Source organism: Patagioenas fasciata, chromosome 33, assembly GCF_037038585.1.
Source record: "Patagioenas fasciata isolate bPatFas1 chromosome 33, bPatFas1.hap1, whole genome shotgun sequence".
Lineage (NCBI taxonomy): Eukaryota > Metazoa > Chordata > Aves > Columbiformes > Columbidae > Patagioenas > Patagioenas fasciata.
In genome coordinates this window covers 315,640-333,337 of record NC_092552.1, presented here as the reverse complement: position 1 = coordinate 333,337, position 17,698 = coordinate 315,640, and the positions used below count along the sequence as shown (strand labels likewise).

The window sequence follows — 17,698 nt, the reverse complement described above, 5'->3', positions numbered from 1 at the left end:
GGAACCCACCGGGGGGGACACGGGGCCGCCCCCCGTCCCGCCCCCCCCCAGAAAGCGTCGCGTTGGCTCCGCCCGCTCCGTGATTCGGCGCTCAACTCGCCTTCCCTCGGAGCTCGGCGCTCGATTGCTTCCTCCGCCACACCAGCGTTCCCGCCCTCCCTCGCCTTGCAACGCCCCCCGCGCCGTAATAAGCAGCGCTCTCGACCAATCGGAAGGGAGAGATGGGGAGGGGGGGCAGCGCGCCGGCCAATCCGAGGGTGGAGCGGGTTGAAGAGGGGGGACCGGAAGGGGCGGAGTCTCGGCGGCGGCGGCGGGGAAGCGGCGGGAGCGATGAAGTGAGCGGGGGAGCGGGGTCTCTCCGGGACCCCCATTGGCACCCAGGGACCCCCATTGTCACCCCAGGGACCCCGTTGGCACCCAGGGACCCCCATTGTAACCCCAGGGACCCCGTTGGCACCCAGGGACCCTCGTGTAACCCCGGGACCCCCAAGTGTCACCCCAGGACCCCCATTGTCACCCTAGGACCTGCCATTATCCCCCCATTGGCACCCCAGGGACCCCATTATCCTCCTATTATCCCCCCGTTGTCACCCCAGGACCCCCCATTATCACCCCATTGGCACCCCAGGACCCCCATTGCCACCCCAGGACGCCCCATTATCACCCCAGGATCCCCATTGCCACCCCATTGTCACCTCAGGACCCCCCACCATCCCCCCATTGTCACCCCAGGATGCCCCATTGTCACCCTAGGATCCCCATTGCCCCCCAATTGCCACCCCAGGATCCCCATTATCACCCCAAGACCACCATTGCCACCCCATTGTCACCCCAGGGACCCCTACTATCCTCCCATTGTCACCCCAGGATCCCCATTATCACCCCAGGACCCCCATTGCCACCCCATTGTCACCCCAGGGACCCCTACTATCCTCCCATTGTCACCCCAGGACCCCCATTGCCACCCCATTGTCACCCCAGGATCCCCCATTGTCACCCCAGGACCCCCATTACCACCCCAGGCCCCCCCCAGCCCCAATGGATCCTCCGGTCTCCGTGGGATCGGGTGGGATCTCCTGCTCTCCCCCTCAGGCTCAACATCGACGGGCTCCTGGTTTATTTCCCCTATGACTACATCTACCCCGAGCAGTTCTCCTACATGCTGGAGCTCAAGCGCACGCTGGACGCCAAGGTACGGGCGGGATCCGGTGATCCGGGATCCCCGGGGATCCCCCGTGGGGTGACAACGCTGCCATCACAGGGTCACGGCGTCCTGGAGATGCCCTCGGGGACCGGGAAGACGGTGTCGCTGCTCTCGCTCATCGTGGCCTATCAGCGGGTGAGCGGATCCCGGCGGATCCTGGCGGATCCCGGCGGATCCTGGCAGATCCCAGCAGATCCCGGCAGATCCTGGTGGATCCCGGCAGATCCCAGCACCGCTTTGTGTCCCCAGGCGCGGCCGCTCGATGTCACCAAGCTCATCTATTGCTCCCGCACGGTGCCGGAGATCGAGAAGGTGAGGAGCGTTTCTTAAAGGGGAGAAAGGTTTAGTTCAGGTACTATCAGCATATACATGGTGAACGTATATATACGTATATAATATATCCAGCTATACCGCCCTGAGAACGCCCCATCTCGTCTGATCTGGAAAGCTAAGCAGGGTCGGGCCCGGTCAGCACTTGGATGGGAGACCATGAAGGCCAATGGGACCTGGGGGGGATTAGAAGGGGGTGGTCAGTAGGTCAGAGAGGTTCTCTTGTCCTTAAATAAAGGGTTTAGTCCAGATACTGTCAGGATATGCGTGGGGAACATATATGTATATGTATATATAATATATGCAGCCGTAGCGCCCTGAGAATGGCTGATCTGGGAAGCTAAGCAGGGTCGGCCCCGGTCAGTGCTTGGATGGGAGACCATGAAGGCCAATGGGACCTGGGGGGGATTAGAAGGGGGTGGTCAGTAGATCCAGAGAGGTTCTCCTGCCCCTCTATTCCGCCCTTGAAAAAACGGTTTAGTTCAGATATTATGACGTTATACATAGGGATTGTATATATATACATATATGTAATGTATACAGCCATAGCGCCCTGAGAATGCCCGATCTGGGAAGCTAAGCAGGGTCGGGTCCGGTCAGCACTTGGATGGGAGCCCAGCTGGGAACACTGAGTGCTGTGGCCGGGAAGGCTCCAGAATAGATGATCTTTTGGGGTCCCTTCCGATCCTGTCCCGTGATCATTCCGTGACCGTCCCGTGATCGTTCCGTGACCATTCCGTGACCATTCCGTGACCGTTCCGTGATCGTTCCGTGATCTTTTGCCGCCGCAGGTGGTCGAGGAGCTGCGGAAGCTGCTGGATTTCTACGAGCAGGAGCTGGGGGAGAAGGTGCCGTTCCTGGGGCTGGCGCTGAGCTCCCGCAAGAACCTTTGCATCCACCCCGAGGTGAGGGGGACGGGACCCACCGGGGGGCCCGGGGGGACCCGGGGGGACGTGGGGGTGACGCTGGGTGCCCAGGTGTCGGCGCTGCGCTTCGGGAAGGAGGTGGACAGCCGCTGCCTGGCCCTGACGGCCTCGTACGTGCGGGCGCAGCGGCAGCGCGACGGCTCCGTCCCCGCCTGCCGCTTCTTCGAGGTGAGGGACCCCCCGGCCCACGGATCCCCCCCACCCATTGATCCCCCAACCCATGGATCCCCCCGACCCATTGATCCCCCGACCCACGGATCCCCCCCACCCACAGATCCACCCCACCCCCTTGATCGCCTCGACCCCCTCGATCGCCCCGACCCCTCAATCGCCCCGACCCACGGATCCCCCTGACCCCTCGATTGCCCCGACCCCTCGATCCCCTGACCCCTCAATCCCCTGACCCATTGATCCCCCTGACCCCTCAATCCCCCCAACCCACGGATCCCCCCAACCCACAGATCCCCCCAACCCATGGATCCCCCCGACCCCTTGATCCCCCTGATCCCTTGATCCCCTTGATCCCTCAATCCCCCTGACCCATCCATCCCCCCGACCCCTCGATCCCCCCTGACCTCTCAATGCCCCCCACCCCTCGATCCCCCTGACCCCTCGATCCCCACAACCCATTGATCCCCGTGACCCATTGATCCCCCCGACCCCTCAATCCCCCCAACAGGCACCCAGGGACCCACGGGGTCCCACAGGCTCCTGCTGGGTCCTGGGTGCCCTGGGGTGGTCCTGAGACTCTGGGATCCCCCCTCCCCGGTCCCCAACAGGATCCCCAGCACCCCAGGGTGCCCCCCAGTACCTAACTGGATCCCCAGCACCCTGGGGTGACCCCAATTCCCCCCAGCACCCCAGGGTGCCCAATTTCCCCCCAGATCCCCTCCCAGCACCCCAGGGTGCCCCAATTTCCCCCCTGTGTGTCCCCCCCAGCACCCCAGGGTCCCCCCCCAGCACCCCAGGGTGCCCCAATTTCCCCCCTGTGTGTCCCGCCCAGCACCCCAGGGTCCCCCCAACCCCCCCATGTGTCTCCCCCCCAGCACCCCGGGGTGCCCCAATATCCCCCCAGCTCCGCCCCCCAGCACCCCGGGGTGCCCTCAATCCCCCCCATGTCTTCCCCCCTCCAGCACCCCAGGGTGCCCCCCAGTCCCTAACTGGATCCCCAAATCCCTGGGGTCCCCAAAATTCCTCCCAGCACCCCAGGGTGCCCCAATTTCCCCCCAGCTCCCCCCCAGCACCCCGGGGTGCCCCCAACCCCCCCATGTGTCTCCCTCCCCAGCACCCCGGGGTGCCCCAATTTCCCCCCAGCTCCCCCCCCAGCACCCCGGGGTGCCCCCAACCCCCCCACATCCCCCCCCAGGATTTCGACACCCACGGGCGCGACGTCCCGCTCCCCTACGGCGTCTACAACGTGGACGACCTCAAGGCCCACGGCCGCCAGAAGGGCTGGTGCCCCTATTTCCTCGCCCGCTACTCGGTACGGGGGGGGGGGGACCCGGGGGTGTCCCTGTCCCCAAACGTCCCCAGACACCCCTAATTTTACGTGTGTCCCCCCCCAAAAAAGATCCTCCACGCCAACGTGGTCGTTTACAGCTACCACTACCTGCTGGACCCCAAAATTGCGGAGCTGGTTTCCCGAGAGCTGGCCAAGAAATCGGTGGTGGTTTTCGACGAGGCGCATAACATCGGTGAGGACCCCGCCGCGGTGACGCCGCGGTGGCGCCGCGGTGACGCGGGGGTGACAGCGCCGCCCCTTTGTCACCCGCCGCAGACAACGTCTGCATCGACTCCATGGGGGTGACCATCACCCGGCGCACGCTCGACCGCTGCCAGGCCAACGTGGGCGCTCTGCAGGCCGCCATCCAGAAGTGAGGGCGTCCCCCGGTGTCACCCGATGTCCCCCGTTGTCACCCGGTTGTCCCCTGTGTCCCCCAGTGTCACCCGTTGTCCCTGGTTGTCACCCAGCGTCTGCCATTGTTGTCACCCGTTGTCTCCTGGTATCCCCCGTTGTCACCTGGTTGTTACCTGCTGTCACCTGGTGTCCCTTGTTGTCACTTGAATGTCCCCCAGTGTCCCTGGTTGTCACCCAGTGTTTGCCATTGTTGTCACCCATTGTCACCCGGTGTCCCTGGTTGTCACCCAGTTGTCCCCTGTTGTCATCACCCGGTTGTCCCCTGTTGTTGTCACTTGTTGTTCCCCATTGTTGTCACTTGGTGTCCCCCGTGGTTGTCAACCGGTGTCCCTGGTTGTCACCTGTTGTTGTCACCTGGTTTTCCCCCATGGTTGTCACCCGGTGTCCCCTGTGGTTGTCACCCAGTCGTCCCCCGGTGTTGTCCCTAGGTGTCCCCTGTTGTCACCTGGTGTCCCCCATTGTTGTTACCCGGTGTCCCCCGTTGTCACCCGGTTGTCCCCCGTTGTTGTCACCTGCTGTCCCCTGTTGTCCCCGGGTGTTCCCCATTGTCGTCCCCCATTGTCGTCCCCCATTGTCGTCCCCCATTGTCGTCCCCCATTGTCGTCCCCCATTGTCGTCCCCCATTGTCGTCCCCCATTGTCGTCCCCCATTGTTTCCAGGTGTCCCCCGGTGTCACCCGGTGTCCCCTGTTGTTGCCACCTGGTGTTCATTGTTGTCACCCAGTTGTCCCCCATTGTTGTCACCTGGTGTCCCCCGTTGTTGTCACCCGGTGTCCCCCATTGTCACCCGGTGTCCCTGGTTGTCACCTGGTATCCCCCATTGTTGTCACCCGGTTGTCCCCCGTTGTCACTCGGTGTCCCCCGTTGTTGTCCCCCGTTGTTGTCCCCCGTTGTTGTCCCCCGTTGTCACCCACTGTCCCCCGTTGTTGTCCCCCGTTGTCACCCGCTGTCCCCCGTTGTTGTCCCCCGTTGTCACCCACTGTCCCCCGTTGTTGTCCCCCGTTGTCACCCGCTGTCCCCCGTTGTCGTCCCCGTTGTCACCCGCTGTCCCCCGTTGTCGTCCCCTGTTGTTGTCCCTGTTGTCATCCGCTGTCCCCCGTTGTTGTCCCTGTTGTCACCCACTGTCCCCCATTGTTGTCCCCTGTTGTTGTCCCCGTTGTCACCCGCTGTCCCCCGTTGTCGTCCCCGTTGTCACCCGCTGTCCCCCGTTGTTGTCCCCGTTGTCACCCGCTGTCCCCCGTTGTCGTCCCCGTTGTCACCCACTGTCCCCCGTTGTTGTCCCCGTTGTCACCCGCTGTCCCCCGTTGTTGTCCCCGTTGTCACCCGCTGTCCCCCGTTGTCGTCCCCGTTGTCACCCGCTGTCCCCCGTTGCTGTCCCAGGGTGAAGGACACGGACGCGCGCCGCCTGGCGGACGAGTACCGGCGCCTGGTGGAGGGGCTGCGCGAGGCGGGGGTGGCGCGGGACACCGACCTCTACCTGGCCAACCCCGTCCTGCCCGACCAGATCCTGCGAGGTGGGGGCGCTGGGGGGCCCCCAACCCCCTTTTCTCTGCTGGGGTGGGGGGCGGAGGTCCCTGTTGCTTTGGGGACCCCCCAAAACGCTTTGGGGTGTCCCCAGCCCCTGAGCTCCTTCTGACTGAGCTGGGGGACCCTGAGCACTTTGGGGGGGCCCTGAGGACTCTGGGGGTCTCTGAACACTTTGGGGGGCCCTGAGCACTTTGGGGGGCCCCTGAACCCCCTTTTCTCTACTTGGGGGGGCTTGAGGTCCCTATTGCTCTGGGGACCCCCCAAAATGCTCTGGGGGATCCCCAGATCCACACTGGTCCCTGGTGCTCCCAGCTGAGCTGGGGGGTTCCTGGGGAGCCCTGAGGACTTTGGGGGGGCCCTGGGGACTTTGGGGGAGCCCCCAAGCCCCCTTTTCTCTGCTGGGGGGGTGGCTGAGGTCCCTGTTGCTTTGGGGACCCCCCAAAACGCTTTGGGGTGTCCCCAACCCCTGGTGCTCCCTGAGCTCCTTCCAGCTGAACTGGGGGGGTCCCTGAGACACCGCTGGGTTTGGGGGGGTCTGGGGAGGTTTGGGGGGGTCTCAGGGGGTTTGGGGGGGTCTATGGGGTTCAGGGGGGTCTGTGTGGTTTGGGGGTGTCCCCGCTGGCCCCCCCACGTGTTTCCTCCCCCACACGCAGTTCCCAGCAGTATCTGTACGGCCGAGCACTTTGGGGGTCCCTGAGCCCCCTGTGGGTTTGGGGGGGGTCTGGGGGTGTCTGTGTGGTTTGGGGGTGTCTATGGGGTTTGGGGGTGTCCTCACTGACCCCCCCATGTGTGTTCCCCCCCTCCAAGCGGTTCCCGGCAGCATCCACATGGGCAAGCACTTTGGGGGTCCCTGAGCCCCCTCTATATTTTGGGGGGGTCTGGGGAAGTTTGGGGGGGTCTATGGGGTTCACGAGGGTCTGTGTGGTTTGGGGGTGTCCCCGCTGACCCCCTCATGTGTTCCCCCCCCCCAAGTGGTTCCCAGCAGCATCCGCATGGCCGAGCACTTTGGGGGTCCCTGAGCCCCCTGTGGGTTTGGGGGGGTCTGGAGGGGTCTGTGTGGTTCAGGGGGGTCTGTGTGGTTTGGGGGTGTCCCCGCTGACCCCCCCGTGTGCTCCCCCCCCCAGAAGCGGTTCCCGGCAGCATCCGCACGGCCGAGCACTTTGTGGGGTTCCTGCGCCGGTTCGTCTCCTACCTGCGGGCGCGGGTGCGGGGGCCCCGGGGGGTGCGCGAGAGCCCCCCCGCCTTCCTCAAGGACCTGCACGAGCGCGTCTGCATCGAGCGCAAGCCCCTGCGGTGGGTGACGCCCCCCCCGGGACATGGGAGCCCCTCCCGGGGATGTGGGACCCCCCATGGGACATGGGACCCCCGCCCCCGGGGACATGGGACCCCCCTGGGAACCTGGGACCCCCCCCGGGGACATGGGACCCCCCATGGGACATGGGACCCCCGCCATGGTCGTGATACCCCCTGGGGGACAAGGGACCCCCCCAGGGGGACATGGGACACCCCCCCGGGGATGTGGGACCCCCCATGGGACATGGGACCCCCCCATGGTGGTGATACCCCCTAGGGGACAAGGGACGCCCCCTGGGGACATGGGACCCCCCATGGGACATGGGACCCCCCCATGGTGGTGATACCCCCTGGGGGACAAGGGACGCCCCCTGGGGACATGGGACCCCCCATGGGACATGGGACCCCCCCATGGTGGTGATACCCCCTGGGGGACAAGGGACGCCCCCTGGGGACATGGGACCCCCCAGGGGACATGGGACCCCCCCCAGGGACGTGGGACCCTCCAGGGGACATGGGACGCCCCAGGAAACCTGGGAGCCCGCCCAGGGGACATGGGACACCCCCAGGGACATGGGACCCCTCCGGGGGACGTGGGACCCCCCGGGGACATGGGACCCCCATGGGAACCTGGGACCTCCCCCTGGGGACATGGGACTCTCCCAGGGGACATGGGACCCCACCCGAGGACATGGGACCCCCCCCGGGGACATGGGACCCACTGGGTGACCTGGGACCCCCCCCATGGTGGTGACACCCCCTGGGTGACCTGGGACCCACTGGGTGACCTGGGACCCCCCCCATGGTGGTGACACCCCCTGGGTGACCTGGGACCCACTGGGTGACCTGGGACCCCTCCATGGTGGTGACACCCCCTGGGTGACCTGGGACCCCCCCAGGTGACCTGCAACCCCGCCTTGGTGTCCTGTGTCCCCTCCCAGGTCCTGTGTCCCCCCCAGTGTCCCGTGTCCCCCCCCAGGACTCTGTGTCCCCTTCCCTGGGGTGACACTTCCCCCAGTGTCACAAGCGCCCCCCGGTGTCACAAGCGCCCCCCCAGGTTCTGCTCGGAGCGCCTGCACTCGCTGCTGCGCACGCTGGAGGTGACGGACGTGGCCGATTTCTCCCCCATCACCCTCGTCGCCAACTTCGCCACCCTCGTCAGCACCTACGCCAAGGGTGGGGGCACCCCCGACCCCCCCCCGCCACCCATGGGTGCCCCCCCACCCATGGGTGCCCCCCCGAAATCTTCATCCCCCTCTTCCCCCCCCAGGTTTCACCATCATCATCGAGCCCTTTGACGACCGCACCCCCACCATCGCCAACCCCGTGCTGCACTTCAGGTGGGGACAGTGGCCCCCCCAGGGTGACAAGTGACACCCCAGGTCCCATGTTCTCCCCACCAGGTCCCATGTCCCCCCCAGGACTCTGTGTCACCTTCCCTGGGTGGCACTGCCCCTCTTGGCAATGCCACCACCCCCTTGGGCTTCCATGTAGCCCCCCAGGGTCACAGGTGTCCCCTCAGGGTGACAAGTGGGGGACAGGGGACATGGGAGGACACGGGGGGGACATGGGGGGTCACAGGGGATATGGGGGGACACAGGACAGGGGGACACAGGGGACCTGGGGGGACATGGGGCAGGGGGACACAGGGGACATGGGGGGGACACAGGAGGACATGGGACGGGGGGACATAGGAGACATGGGGGGGACACAGGGAATATGGGGGGATACAGGACAGGGGACATGGGGGGACATGGGACGGGGGGACATAGGACATAGGGGACATGAGGGGGGACACAGGACAGGGGGACACAGGGGATGTGGGGGGACATGGGGCAGGGGGACACAGGGGACATGGGGGGACACAGGAGGACATGGGACGGGGGGACATAGGACATAGGAGACATGGGGGGGACACAGGGAATATGGGGGGACACAGGACAGGGGGACACAGGGGACATGGGGGGACATGGGACAGGGGGACACAGGAGGACATGGGACGGGGGGACATAGGACATAGGGGACATGGGGGACACACAGGGGATATGGGGGTACAGAGGGGACACGGGACACAGGGGACATGGGGGATCACAGGGGACATGGGGGAACATAGGACGGGGGGACAGAGGGGACATGGGGGGACACAAGAGGGGCAGTGTCACCCCAGGGAAGGTGACAGAGTCCTGGGGGGACACTGTGGGGACACTGTGGGGACACTGTGGGGACAGCGGTGTCACCGAGGGCGCGTGTGTCCCCCCCAGCTGCATGGACGCCTCCATCGCCATCAAACCCGTGTTCGAGCGCTTCCAGTCCGTCATCATCACCTCGGGGGTGAGTCCCCGTGTCCCCCGTGTCCCTCGTGTCCCCCCCTGTGTCCCCCCTGTCCCCTGTGACCCCCCTGTGTCCCCCCTGTCCCCTGTGGCCCCCCTGTGTCCCCCCTGTCCCCTGTGACCCCCCTGTGTCCCCCCTGCATCCCCCGTCCTGTGTCCCCTGTGACCCACCTGTGTCCCCTCATGTCCCCTTGTGTCTCCTGTGTCCCCCCTGCATCTCCCTGTCCTTTGTCCCCTCTGTCCTATGTCCCCTGTGCCCCCCCTGTGTCCCTTCATGTCCCCTGTGACCCCCATGTGTCCCCCCATGTCCCCTGTTGTCCCCTCTGTCCTGTGTCCCCCCGTTCCATGTGCCCCATGTCCCCCCATGTCCTCCCTTGTCCCGTGTCCCCCCATGTCCCCCCTTGTCCCCTGTGTCCCCCCATGTCCCCCCTTGTCCCCTGTGTCCCCGCCATGTCCCCTGTGCCCCCCCCATGTCCCCTGCATCCCCCGTCCTGTGTCCCTTCTGTCCTGTGCCCCCTGTGTCCCCCTTTGTCCCCTCCATGTCCCCCTTTGTCCCCTCCATGTCCCCTGTGTCCCCTCCATGTCCCCCTGTGTCCCCCCATGTCCCCCCGTGTCCCCTGTGTCCATCCATGTCCCCTGTGTTCCCCCTGCCCTGTGCCCCCCCGTGTCCCCTGGGTACCCCCATCCCATGTCCCCTGTGTCACTCCCAGGCCCCCTGGGGGTGACCCCGTCCCCTCTGTCCCCATGTCCCCCCCAGACTCTGTCCCCGCTGGACATTTACCCCAAAATCCTGGACTTCCGGCCCGTTACCATGGCGACGTTCACCATGACGCTGGCCCGGACCTGCCTGTGCCCCATGGTGAGGGGGGGACACGGGGACAGGGGGCGGGGGGGTCGGGGACACTGGTGTCACCGCGGTGTCCCCCGCGTGTCCCCCCCAGGTCGTGGGACGCGGCAACGACCAAGTGGCCATGAGCTCCAAGTTCGAGACGCGCGAGGACATCGGTGGGGACACGGGGACAGGGACGGGGTTATGGGGACAGGGACGGGGTTATGGGGCTGGGGGGGATAGGGGGGTGATAGGGATGGGGTGACAGGGACAGGGGTTATGGGGCTGGGGGGGACAAGGGGTGACAGGGACAAGGTGACAGGGACAGGGTTATGGGGACAGGGGGGTGACAGGGACAGGGGTTATGGGGCTGGGGGGGACAAGGGGTTGATAGGGATGGGGTGACAGGGACAGGGGGGTGACAGGGATGTGGTTATGGGGCTGGGGGGGACAAGGGGTGACAGGGATAGGGTGACAGGGGTTATGGGGACAGGGGGGTGACAGAGACAGGGTTATGGGGACTGGGGGCTGACATGGGCAGGGTGACAGGGATGGGGTGACAGGGACAGGGTTATGGGGACAGAGGGGTGACATGGACAGGGTTATGGGGACTGGGGGGTGACATGAGCAGGGTGACAGGGATGGGGTGACAGGGACAGGGTTATGGGGACGGAGGGGTGACAGCGATGGGGTTATGGGGCTGGAGGGCACAGGGTTATGGGGGCAGAGACAAGGTGACAGGGACAGGGTTATGGGGACGGGGGTGACAGTGATGGGGTTATGGGGACAGGGGGGTGACAGGGACAGGGTGACAGTGACTGGGTTATGAGGACAAGGGGGTGACAGGGTTGTGGTTATGGGGAATGGGGGGACACAAGGTGATGGGGACAGGGGGGTGACAAGGACAGGGTGACAGGGGGGTGATAGGGATAGGGTTATGGGGACAGGGTGGGTGACAGGGACAGGGTGACAGGGACAGGGTTATGGGGACAGGGGTTGACAGGGATGGGGTTATAGGGCTGGAGGGGACAGGGTGACAGTGACAGGGTTATGGGGACGGGGGTGACATGGACAGGGTGACAGGGATGGGGTGACAGAGACAGGGTTATGGGGACAGGGGGGTGACATGGACAGGGGTTATGGGGACAGGGGGTGACAGGGATAGGGTTATGGGGCTGGGTGGGACAGGGTGACGTGGACAAGGGGGTGACGGGGACAGGGTTATGGGGACAGGGGGGTGACAGGGACAGGATGACAGGGGTTATGGGGGCAGGGCCAGAACTGGGAGGGGACACCAACGTGCCAGCCCAGGGGTGACAGGGACACCCCCGAGGTGACTCTGGGGGCACCTGGGGACCCGGTGCCACCCCATGGTGCCACCCCTTGGTGCCACCGCCCCCCCGCAGCCGTCATCCGGAACTACGGGAACCTGCTGCTGGAGCTCTCGGCCATCGTCCCCGACGGGCTGGTGGCCTTTTTCACCAGCTACCAGTACATGGAGAACATCGTGGCCTCCTGGTACGAGCAGGTACGTCCCCAGGTGTCCCCGAGTGTCACCGAGTGTCACCAGCTGTCCCTGACCCCCCCCAAACGGGTCCCTTTGTCCCCAGGGTATCCTGGAGAACATCCAGCGCAACAAACTCATCTTCATCGAGACGCAGGACGGCGCCGAGACCAGCGTGGCCCTGGAGAAGTACCAGGAGGTGGGGACACCCCCGGTTTGGGGACCCCGGGGCACCCCGATAGCACCCACGGGCACCCCGACACCTGCCCGGGCACCCCAAGGCTCCCAGGGGCACCCAGAATCCTTTCTTTGCACCCCAAGGGTCCCAAGGCACCCAAAATCCTTTGCACCCCAAAAGCACCCAGGGGTAGGGGAGGGCACCCACTTGCACCCCCAAAACTCCCCGTGTGCATCCCAAGAGCACCCAGGGGACCCCAGAACCCATGGGGCACCCCAAAACCTACCTTGGCACCCTAATGGCACCCAGGAGCACCCAAAACCCCAAGAGCACCCATGTGCATCCCAAGGACACCCCAAAACACCTCTGCGCACCCAATGGGACCCCAAGAGCACCCTAATAGCACCCGTGGGCACCCCAGAACCTACCTGGGCACCCCAAGGGTCCCATGAGCACCCCAAAACCCCTCTGGGCACCATAATGGCACCCAGGGGACCCCAAAACCCATGGGGCACCCCAAAAACCCTAAGAGCACCCAAAACCTTTCTTTGCACTCATAAAGCACCCAGGGACAGGGGAGGGCACCCACTTGCACCCCCAAAGCTCCCACTCTGTGTGCACCCCGAGAGCACCCAGGGGACCCCAGAACCCATGGGGCACCCCAAAAACCCTAAGGGCACCCATGGGCACCCCAAAAGCACCCAGGGACAGGGGAGGGCACCCACTTGCACCCCCAAAGCTCCCACTCTGTGTGCACCCCGAGAGCACCCAGGGGACCCCAGAACCCATGGGGCACCCCAAAAACCCTGAGGGCACCCATGGGCACCCCAAAAGCACCCAGGGGCAGGGGAGGGCACCCACTTGCACCCCCAAAGCTCCCACTCTGTGTGCACCCTGAGAGCACCCAGGGGACCCCAGAACCCGTGGGGCACCCCGAAGCGGCTCGGTGCACCCCGGAACCGCGGTGTCTCCCCCAGGCCTGCGAGAACGGCCGCGGTGCCATCCTGCTCTCGGTGGCCCGCGGCAAAGTGTCCGAGGGCATCGATTTCGGTGAGGACGGCGCCACTCGGGGACACGGCGGCTTGGGGACGCGGTGGCAGCTGCCTGAGCGCCCCCCGTGTCCCCCCCTGTCCCCCCCGTGTCCCCCCGTGTCCCCCTGTGTCCCCTGTGTCCCCTGTGCCCCCCGTGTCCCCCTTGTGTCCCCTGCATCCCCCGTGTCCACCCGTATCCCCACCGTGTCCCTCCATGTCCCCTGTGTCCCTTTGTCCCCCATGTCCTCCCATGTCCTCCATGTAACCCGGTGTCCCCCCATGTCCCCTATGTCCCCCCACGTCCCCTCATATCCCCCATGTCCCCTGCGTCCCCTTGTCTCCCCATGTCCCCTTTGTCCCCCATGTAACCCGGTGTCCCTCTGTGTCCCCCATGTCCGCCCATGTCCCCCCATATCCCCCGTGTCTCCCATGTCCCCTTTGTCCCCTGTGTCCCCCATGTAACCCGGTGTCCCCTGTGTCCCCCGTGTCCCCAGTTCATCACTATGGCAGAGCTGTCGTCATGTTCGGTGTCCCCTACGTCTACACCCAGAGCCGCATCCTGAAGGTGAGTGGGGACACTTGGGGACACCACCATGTCCCCGTGTCCCCACAATGTCCCCATGATGTCCCCACAATGTCCCCACTGTGTCCCTATCCCCCATGGGTGCCCCTGCCCCTCCTACGGTGCCACCTGTGCTGTCCCCAGCCTGTCCCTATACCCCATGGGCTGTCCCCACCATGTCCCCATGATGTCCCCATTGTGTCCCTGCCCCTCCAGCGGTGCCACCTGTGATGTCCCCAGCCTGTCCCTATATCCTCACGCTGTCCCCACGCTGTCCCCACGATGTCCCCACACTGTCCCTGTGTCCCCAGTGTGTCCATGTCCCCTATGGGCTGTCCCTGCCCCTCGCGCGGTGCCACCTGCGATGTCCCCAACCTGTCCCTATATCCCCACGCTGTCCCCACGCTGTCCCCGTGTCCCCAGTGTGTCCATGTCCCCTATGGGCTGTCCCTGCCCCTCGCGCGGTGCCACCTGCGATGTCCCCAGCCTGTCCCTATATCCCCGCCATGTTCCTATGACGTCCCCACCGTGTCCCAGCGATGTCCCCACGCTGTCCCCACGCTGTCCCCGTGTCCTCAGTGTGTCCATGTCCCCTATGGGCTGTCCCTGCCCCTCGCGCGGTGCCACCTGCGATGTCCCCAGCCTGTCCCTATATCCCCGCCATGTTCCTATGACGTCCCCACCATGTCCGAGCGATGTCCCCACGCTGTCCCCACGCTGTCCCCGTGTCCCCAGGCCCGGCTCGAGTACCTGCGGGACCAGTTCCAGCTGCGGGAGAACGACTTCCTGACCTTCGACGCCATGCGCCACGCGGCCCAGTGCGTGGGCCGGGCCCTGCGCGGCAAGAGCGACTACGGCCTCATGGTGTTCGCCGACAAGGTGGGACCCCAAAAACCGGGGGGACCCCCCCGGGCTGCTGTCACCTCCCCGGGTCCCCCCCTGGGTCCTGGGGTCAGCCAGAGGTTTATGGGGGGCTCTGGGTTGGGGACACCAGTGGGGATGGGGACACAGGGACAAGGACACGGCCTCATGGTGTTCACCGACAAGGTGGGACCCCAAAAATCGGGGGGACCCCCCCGGGCTGCTGTCACCTCCCCGGGTCCCCCCCTGGGTCCTGGGGTCAGCCAGAGGTTCATGGGGATCTGAGTTGGGGACACCAATGGGGACATCAGTGGGGATGGGGACACAGGGACATAGGGACAAGGACACAGGGATGTGGGCTTTGCCGACAAGGTGGGACCCCAGAAACCGGGGGGACCCCCCCGAGCTGCTGTCACCTCCCTGGGTCCCCCCCTGGGTCCTGGGGTCAGCCAGAAGTTTATGGGGGGCTCTGGGTTGGGGACACATGGGGACAGGGACACAGGGACGTGGGGACACAGGGACAAGGACACGGCCTCATGGTGTTCGCCGACAAGGTGGGACCCCAAAATTCTTGGGGGTGCCCCCCAAGCTGCTGTCACCTCCCCGGGTCCCCCCCTGGGTCCTGGGGTCAACCAGAGGTTTAGGGGGGGCTCTGGGTTGGGGACACCAATGGGGATGGGGACACAGGGACATGGGGATGTGGACTTTGCCAATAACGGGGGTCCACAAAATTCTTGGGGGGGGTCCTGGGGACCCCCCCGAGCTGCTGTCACCTCCCTGGGTCCCCCCCACGTCCCCCCCGTGTGTCCCCCAACATTTTCCATGGGAGGACAAGCGGGTGAAGCTGCCGCTTTGGGGCCAATTCTGCCACTTTGGGGCCAATTCCACCACTTTGGGGCCAATTCTACGGCTTTAGGGACAATTGTGCCGTTATGGGGGGGACCATGGGACCCCCCCAAGCCCCCCTAACCCCCCATTTTCTCCCCCCACAGCGTTTCGCCCGGGCCGACAAACGGGGCAAACTCCCCCGCTGGATCCAGGAGCACCTGAGCGACTCCAACCTCAACCTCACAGTGGACGAGGCCGTTCAAGTGGCCAAATTCTTCCTCCGCCAAATGGCTCAGCCCTTCCAGCAGGTAACGGGGACCCCCCCGGACCCCCCCGGGCCCCCTGGGTCCCCCATATCGCGCTATGGGGGTTCCACCCCTCGCTGACCCCCCCAAACCGCAGGAGGATCAGTTGGGGCTCTCACTGCTGACCCTGGAGCAGCTGCAGTCTCAGGAGGTTTTGCAGCGGATCGAGGGGATCGCGCAGCAGCTTTGACCCCCCCGCATTATCTGAGCCCCCCCAGGGGATCGGGGGGACCCCCCTGCACCCCAAAAGGGCCCCACGCCCCCCCACGTGTGCTCAAAGTGGGACCTGGATCCATGCAATGGGGGGAAAAGGGACCCCAGGCCCCCCAGTGTGTGCTCAAGGTGGGACCTGGATCCACGCGCTGGGGGAACTGGACCCCCCTATATTCCTTTTGGGGGGGTCCTAGAGCCCCCCAAGTGCTTCATGGGGCACCCTGGACCCCCCCACGTTTCTGGGGGGGTTGAGCTGGAGCCCCCCCCTCAATTCCCTCTTTTTTTATACCCCCCCCCCAATAAAATATGAGCCCCCCAGTTCACCCCCTTGCTCTGTGTTGCTGCCCCCCCCCCTTATTCACCATGTGGGGACCCCCAAACTTAACCCCCCCGGGGGGGTCCGGTCACTGTGTGACCCCCCCAAAGCGTCCCTAGAATTTGGGGACCCCCATGGCCAAGGGCACCCCCAGAGCTATGGGGGGGGTGAAGGGTGCCCCCCCACCCATGGGTGCCCCCCCCATGTCCCTGTCGCCCGTCCCGCCCCCCCCTTGGGGTCCCCCTGGTGCCGAAACCGGATCCCCCGGGAAACCGGATCCGGCCTAAAAATACCGGGGGGGGGGGGGACAACGGGACACGGCGGGGGGGGGCAGACATGGCGGGGGGGGCGGGACCCGGCTTGAATTGCCCTGATCCAGCGGATCCGCCCGGGGTCACCCCCACCCTGACCCCCACCCTGACCCCCACCCTGACCCCACCCTGGGGGGGTCCGGGGGGCTCAAGGTGGGGGGGGGTGCATGTTCCCCGCCCCCCCCCCCCAGCAGAGATTTGGGGTGCTGGGTGCCACCCCCCCGGGGGGCTGGGGGGGTCAAGACCACGTGTGAGGGGAGCGTGCAACGTGCAAGGAGCAGCGTGCAAGTGTGCAACGTGCAAGTGTGCAACGTGCAAGTGTGCAAGAGCAGCGTGCAAGTGTGCAAGGGGCAGTGTGCAAACGTGCAACGGCCATGTGCAACGTGCAACGAGCAGCGTGCAAATGTGCAACGTGCAAGGGCCACATGCAACGTGCAAGGAGCAGCGTGCAAATGTGCAACACACAAGGAGCAGCGTGCCAACGTGCAAAGGGTGTGTGCAACATGCAAGGAGCAGCGTGCAAACGTGCACTGTGCAAGGGCCGTGTGCAAGGGGCAGCGTGCAAGGGCTGTGTGCAACGTGCAAGGAACAGCGTGCAAACGTGCAGCGTGCAAGGGCCATATGCAATGTGCAAGGAGCAGCGTGCAAATGTGCAGCGTGCAAGGGGTGTGTGCAACGTGCAAGGGGCAGTGTGCAAACGTGCAGCGGGTGTGTGCAATGTGCAAGGAGCAGCGTGCAAACGTGCAGCGTGCAAGGGGTGTGTGCAACGTGCAAGGGGCAGTGTGCAAACGTGCAGCGGGTGTGTGCAATGTGCAAGGAGCAGCGTGCAAACGTGCAGCGTGCAAGGGGTGTGTGCAACGTGCAAGGAGCAGCGTGCAAACGTGCAAGGCCCAACGTGCAAGGCCCAACGTGCAAAACTCCGCGTGCAACTCGTGCAACGTGCAAGGGCCACGTGCAGCGAAGCCCCAGGGCGGGAATGGAGCGGGGGGGGGGGGGGGGGGGCACCATTCGCGCCCCCTTTGCGCCCCTCCCCGTGCGCTATGGGGGTGCCCGGTGGAACGGGGGTCAGTGTGAGGGGTCCCGGTGCCCCGGGGTGCGCGGTTGGAGCCCGGAGGGGTCCCGGTGCCCCGGGGGGGCCGCAGGTGCTGGGCCGGGCGCCCACCGGCCACCCGACACCGAGGGGGCGGCTCCCGCGCTGGGGGTGCCCGAGGGTCCCCCCGGGGCCCGGGGAGG

The 17,698-nt window shown here is 65.7% G+C and overlaps 1 protein-coding gene across 3 annotated transcripts; it reads left to right on the top strand.

Moving 5' to 3' along the window:
- The first annotated feature begins 248 nt into the window (after positions 1-248).
- On the top strand, positions 249-16,161 carry ERCC2 (ERCC excision repair 2, TFIIH core complex helicase subunit). 3 transcript variants are annotated; one of them, XM_065859392.2, is made up of 23 exons: positions 249-335; positions 1,093-1,192; positions 1,262-1,339; positions 1,454-1,516; positions 2,326-2,439; positions 2,512-2,628; positions 3,827-3,943; positions 4,031-4,154; positions 4,238-4,334; positions 5,758-5,891; positions 7,029-7,197; positions 8,255-8,373; positions 8,468-8,537; positions 9,459-9,528; positions 10,285-10,386; positions 10,469-10,532; positions 11,763-11,884; positions 11,967-12,059; positions 13,016-13,088; positions 13,564-13,634; positions 14,367-14,510; positions 15,485-15,628; positions 15,723-16,161. In XM_065859392.2, exons 1-23 carry the CDS (start codon positions 331-333, stop codon positions 15,813-15,815), a joined length of 2,283 nt encoding a protein of 760 aa, XP_065715464.1. In that variant the 5' UTR covers positions 249-330; the 3' UTR covers positions 15,816-16,161. The 3 variants fall into 3 exon arrangements, with proteins under 3 accessions (XP_065715464.1, XP_071656917.1, XP_071656918.1); XM_071800816.1 differs by lacking the exon at positions 10,285-10,386; XM_071800817.1 differs by lacking the exons at positions 15,485-15,628; positions 15,723-16,161 and having other exon boundaries at positions 11,763-11,874; positions 14,367-14,504.
- Positions 16,162-17,698: the final 1,537 nt, after the last annotated feature.